Consider the following 6,229-nt stretch of genomic DNA (forward strand, 5'->3'; position numbering starts at 1 on the left):
GAGGCCCGCGTACCGCAAAAAAAAAAAAAAAGAAAAAAGCAACTCTAGCTTGACCAGCTGTAGTTTAGTAAGATTATACTTTCACTTATTTGGGAATGTACATTTCCATTGAGCCTTCCACTTGACAATATTTATAGTATGTTAGTTGCCCTATGTTATAAACTGTTCATCTTAAACCTGTATAATATTAACATAATTTAAATGTCTTTTTCACAGAGAGACCTCTCTCCCCCAAGGCTGTCAAAGGATTTGAAACTACTCCACTTACCAAGAATTATTATACTGTGGTGAGTGTTCAGATGATGAACAAAAATTTTCTTGACTCTCTACATGGAGAACCACTGATGTGTTGAGGTGACACCAGTGGAAGACTGGAGAAAGTTGCATTGCAAGGGTCTCCACTAATGACAGTGGAGCTCTTTTATTTGTAGGCTTGTTACAGACATCTAGAAGTTTTACAACCACTGTACTGAGAAATTCAAGGGTAGCACAAAGGTTCAGAGCAAGGTCTACTAAACTGCAGCAAAAGAGAAATCAGCTAATATGTAGACATTATGGGGAAATTTAGCAGTTAGATCTAGCCTTACCAGATAGTTAGGAGGTGAATTCCCAAGTTCCTCTAATGCAATATGTTTTAAGTGATTGCATACTGTGATTTTATTTTAGAATCAATCAACCAGTTACGACAGCCTCTGAAATATTATCAACCTTGTTCTTGAGGACAGCCCAAAGGAAAGACTGCCCTTTGGCACAGAGGGAGGAATGAGATGGCTCTGGCTTGAACACAGATATGTCAAAATATATTAGCTATAAATAGGGCATGTGCAATACTCAAAACAAGTTCCCGTTTGAAAAAGAAATCGTATCCTTTTCCTTAATCTACTCTCTGCTTTCCTCCATGTCTCCTTTCCAGACTTGGCCCAGTCAGCAATGAAAAGGTCAAGTCATCATGACCTCTAAATCTCCCTGTCTAGTATCCCTGTCATCTTCCCCATCACAGCTGAAATACAGTTTCACTTTTCACCCAATGCTCTATGTGCATTTATACTATGTGCTCCTTTCATTGTGTCCATGGATAAACAGTTTTTATTTTTATTTTTAAATTTTATTTTATTTTTGGCCACACCATGCAGCTTGTGGGATCTTAGTTCCCCGACCAGGGATCGAACCTGTGCCCCCTGCAGTGGAAGTGTGGAGTCCTAATCACTGGACTGACAGGGAAGTCCCTAAACAGTTTTTAAATCTCTCTATACATTTGGTTTCAAAAAATGGAACTTCATTCTTCAGTGAATTTGCTCCGTAATGGTGACATGAACAGTAGTTGGTATGAAAAATCAAGTAGGAGCTTCATAGGTAACCTGGACAATAATCATAGGGGATAATTTTGTCACTGTTCTTCCTCTTACATTTCCGAGGTTAAAACGTTACCAAACAGAGCTAGGCTCCCTTCTCCCTTCATCCCTGATCACTTTCCTTTTAAACTGGCAATATTTTGATGCCTTTTTTTCCTACACCTATATAGCTATATATCATTACATAGTTGCAATCATACTATATACACAATTTGTGTCCTGAGTTGTCGCTTAACATTATATCATTTTCAATTATTTATTTACCTTCTATTTCCTTTTTTCTTCCAGTTTTATTGACATATAATTGACATGCAGCACTGTGTAAGTTTAAGGTGTACAGCATAATGATGTGACTTACATACATCATGAAATGATGACCCCAATCAGTCATTGAATATCCATCATCTCATAGAGTTACAAAATTTAAAAAATAAAAAAAAATATGTTTTCCTTGTGATGAGAACTCCTCAGGATTTACTCTCAACAACTGTCATAAAGAGCATACAACAGTGTCAATTATATTTATCATGTTGTACATTACATCCCTAGTACTTATTTATCTTATAACTGCAAGTTTGTACCTTTTGACCCCCTTCACATAATTCCCCCCTGCCTCTGGTTCTGACCACTTTTAGCTTCCAGGCGACCCCCAAGGATTTAATTTTTAACGGAAGGGCACAGTCAAATGGTAGGTGAAAGTGTTACCGTAGCTGCTTCTCTCCGCGGACCTGGAGCACACCATCGCTCTGCTTTCAGTCTCTCTCTGCTTCTGCTGAGTCTACCAATTTAAAATGCTGGGATTATCCAAGGCAGACTAACCTCTGTGATTCTTATGGGCGTTATGTAAACCCCATATATACTATATACCAACTCTGGACATACTGTAGTTTCTTTTTTATTTTTTAATTAATTTTATTTTTGGCTGTGTTGAGTCTTTTTGCTGCCCACGGGCTTTCTGTAGTTGTGGCGAGCAGGGGCTACTTTTTGTTGTGGTGCGTGAGCTTCTTATTGTGGTGGCTTCTCTTTTTGTGGAGCACGGGCTCTAGGGTGTGCGGGCTTCAGTAGTTGCAGCATGCGGGCTCAGTAGTTGTGCCTTGTGGGCTCTAGAGTGCAGGCTCAGTAGTTGTGGCGCATGGGCTTAGTTGCTCCGTGGCATGTGGGATCTTCCTGGACCAGGGCTCGAACCCATGTGCCCTGCATTGGCCGGCGGATTCTCAGCCACTGTGCCACCAGGAAGCCCCTGTACTGTAGTTTCTATCACCCATCTCCTGTTGGAGTTCATGTACATTATTTCCAGTTCCTCACAATTATAAACAATTCTGCAGTGAACATCCTATATGTGTAACTTTGGCAAAGTGTATAAAGATCTGTGAGGTGGATTCCTAGAAGTTAAATTGTTGAGCCAAAAAAATATATATGTATTTAAATTTTGATAGATTTTGTCTCAAACCAAACTTAATAAAACAGAAGGTCTTGGAGAGCCCATGATGGCCTGGGAAGGAACTGTAGAGCTGTGGTGTAAATATTGCTGAATTATTGAGACCAGTTAGACATGTTGTTGTAAGTAGATATGCATGTGAAGGGATTTGGGTTGATTGTTGGTGTTTTTTTCTAATTCACATTTTTGAGTATTTAGGCAAATTTTTAGCAGCAACTAATTCAAAATATGTTCTGAGTGTTCTGATTGCCCTCCCAATCTGTGTTGAATACCTTAGACAAACCAAAATAATTCTAGCTCACCCACAGTATTTGGAGACCTGGAAAATCAAGTTCACCCACGTGTAAGACGTCCCCATCTGATCTTTTTTTCTTTGGTAAAAATGTAACAAATTTTATTTCCCATATGATCTTATATTAACTCTTATCCTCTCTAAGAGTCATTAATTGTAGACATTTTCTGTTGCTAGTACTATAAGGGCAGTAGTGACTGATTTTTACTTCATTTTTTTTAAAACAGGAAGTATTTCTTTTCTGACAACATAACATTATGTAAACAATGATTTTAAAAAAATCAGACAGTTCAGGAAAAGTATAAAGAAGAAAATAAATATCACCTGTAATCCCACCACTCAGAGATGATCACTATTAACGTCTTGGTGAATCTCATGACAATCTTTCTTTGAGGTAGATGTCTATGTGTGTGTGTGCGTGTGCGCGTGTGGGCACACGTGTGCGCATATATACATATATATTGCCTATGACGTGTGTGTGTGTGTGTGTGTGTGTGTGTGTGTGTATTTTAAACAGAAATTATGTATTCTTCATTATTTCTCCTTCATGGAGATTTTTCTATTCTCAGACCCTGACAATACTGTCGCTGACCAGACCTGTTCTTATGCTCTTGCATTCAGCAAGTCCTTGCTAGTCCAAATGCTTCCTTTATTTTGGTCATGTGTATTAGTCAGGGTTCTCCAGAGAGACAGAACCAACAGGATCCATATAAAGAGATTTACTGTAAGTAATTGGCTCCCGTGATTATGGAGGCTGAGAAGTCCCACGATCTGCCATGTGTAAGCTGAAGACCCAGGACAGATGGCGGTGTAGTTCAGTACGAGTCCAAAGGCCTGAGAACCAGGAGAGCTGATGGTGTAAATTCCAGTCCTTGGGTAGAAGACTGATGTCCCAGCTCAAGAAGTCAGGCAGAGTGAGCAAATTCTCCCTTCCTCCACCTTTTTGTTCTATATGGGCCCTCAACAGATTGGATGATGCCTACACATATTGGGGAGGGCAATCTGCTTTACTCAGGCTACTGATTCAAAGGCTCATCTCATCTGGAAACACCCTCACAGACATGCCCAGAAATATTATTTAATCTGGGCACCTTGTGACCCAGACAAGTTGACACATAAAATTAACTGTCGTATCCTGTAAACTTGGGCAGGATAGAGACCTCTTGGAATTTGCAAGTCTGCAGATGTTCTCTCCCCTTTTTCAGGTTTCCAAGGGATTGTCTGCTGATTTCAGCCCCGTTTAGGCCTCGATATGCTTCTGGTGGCACATCAGTTTTGAAATGTTTAGAAGTTCTCCGGTGTCATCACAAGTGGCATGGGGTACCCAACTCAGACCTGCATCTGCCATGAGGCATTTTTTTTTAAAGCTCAAAAAACCTTGGATTAAAAGGAAGTCATCAACGAAATACAAAATATTTAGCAATGAATGATAATGTAAACAGTACATGTCAAAAAGTAGTTTCCTTCCTTCCTGCCTTCTTCAGAGGGGCATGTTTAATGCATCTAACTGAGGCTTGGCCTCTCCTGGCCCATTGTTTTGAATGAGTTTAGCTCATCCTTTAGGGACATGGCAGCCTAGAGGCTTTTGCTGCTCCTGACCTTGGTTCCTTCATTGTCCTCAGAATTCACTGCCATTTGTTAAACTTCTCTCACTACTGAGGAAAAGCATATCATTTTCTCTGAATTATTTTTCTAATAATCTTCTGCTCATTGGCTCTCTTTGCCTATTGTAAGTTGATGTTACATGCCAGGAGGGATTAAAAAATAAATAATAATAATAAGCACAACAATAGAAAATGGTAACTATGAGAGGTGACGGATGTGTTAATTAGCTTGATTGTAGTGATCATTTCACAATGTATACATATATCAAAATATCAAGTTGTATACCTTGAATATATACAATTTTTATTTGTCAATTAGACCTCAATAAAACTAAAAAAAAAGAAAAGAAAAGAAAGAGGAATCCATGTAGCTTAGTTGTCAGGCTTAATTTGCATGCAGTGCTTAGGTCTTGGCACCCATGGTCTCACTGGGAAGACAGGACAGACATGATGGTATAAGCCACGTGGCAGACAGTGATGTCAAGTTATAAACTGTCCTAAAATGAATTGCTCCAAATGTGGTTGGGGGATCTTTTGCATTTGAAAGCCCCCAGGGAGACTGTTAAAACTGCAGACATCTGGTCTCCACATCTGGCTTGTTACATCAGAATCTCTGGCAATAGGTCCCAGGAAACAGCATTTTTAACACCCCCTCAGCCCCCTTCTCTCCATCCCCCCAGGTGAGCTGATACTCACTAAACTAAAATTTGAGAACCAATAAAGGGAAAAGTTGAATGGGAGAGAGGATTGACGCCATGTCAGGACTTAGATAAGCAGAGAAGAGCTGGAAGGGAAATCAGGCAGGGGGAATCCTGTGAGCACATTCATCCAGGCAAGAATGTGCGTGCCTGCAGTCCCTCCCTGCAGGTCACAGAATGGACTGTGCTCTCTTCTGTCCCCATCAAAATGCCTCTCGGAGGGTGAAATTCCTTATTTATTGCTACTGGTGCAGCCCAGTGTAAGAATGCAGTCCCTCGTGCTGCCACAAATAGGCCAGACTCACAATAATCGTAATATAGGCACACCTCAAAGATATTGCCAGTTCAGTTCCAGACCATCACAATAAAGCGAGTTACATGAGTTGTTTGTTTTCTCAGTGCATATAAAAGTTATGTTTACACTTTACTGTAGTCTGTTAAGTGTGCAATGGCATTGTCTTAAAAAACAATGTACACACCTTATTTAAAAAAATTTTATTGCTAGAAAATGCTCGCCAACATCTGAGCCTTCAGCGAGTTGTAATCTTTTTGCAATAGTCACATCAAAGATCACTGGTCACATAACAAATATAATAATAATTAAAAAGTTTGGGGTATTGTGAGAATTACCAAAAGTGACACAGAGACATGAAGTGAGCAAATGCTGTTGGAAAAACGGCTCCAATAGACTTGCTTGTTGCAGGGTTGCCACAAACCTTCCATTTGTGGAAAACCCACAATATCCATGAAGCGCAATAAAGCAAAATGCAATAAAACGAGGTCTGCCTGTACTAAACTCTGGGGATGAGCATCTGGCTGCAGAGTGAGAGATGACATTTCCCTAC

The 6,229-nt window shown here is 39.9% G+C and overlaps 1 protein-coding gene across 1 annotated transcript in view; it reads left to right on the forward strand.

Annotated features, from left to right (window-relative positions):
- Nucleotides 1–6,229, forward strand: part of ARHGEF6 (Rac/Cdc42 guanine nucleotide exchange factor 6) — a 120,459-nt gene that overhangs the window by 59,528 nt on the left and 54,702 nt on the right. The window contains exon 6 of the mRNA XM_007452082.1: nt 217–287. Within this exon, the coding sequence (XP_007452144.1) occupies nt 217–287 (71 nt within the window). The remainder of the gene's footprint in view (nt 1–216; nt 288–6,229) is intronic.

This window comes from Lipotes vexillifer, unplaced genomic scaffold (genome assembly GCF_000442215.2).
Source record: "Lipotes vexillifer unplaced genomic scaffold, Lipotes_vexillifer_v1.1 scaffold1114, whole genome shotgun sequence".
NCBI lineage: Eukaryota > Metazoa > Chordata > Mammalia > Artiodactyla > Lipotidae > Lipotes > Lipotes vexillifer.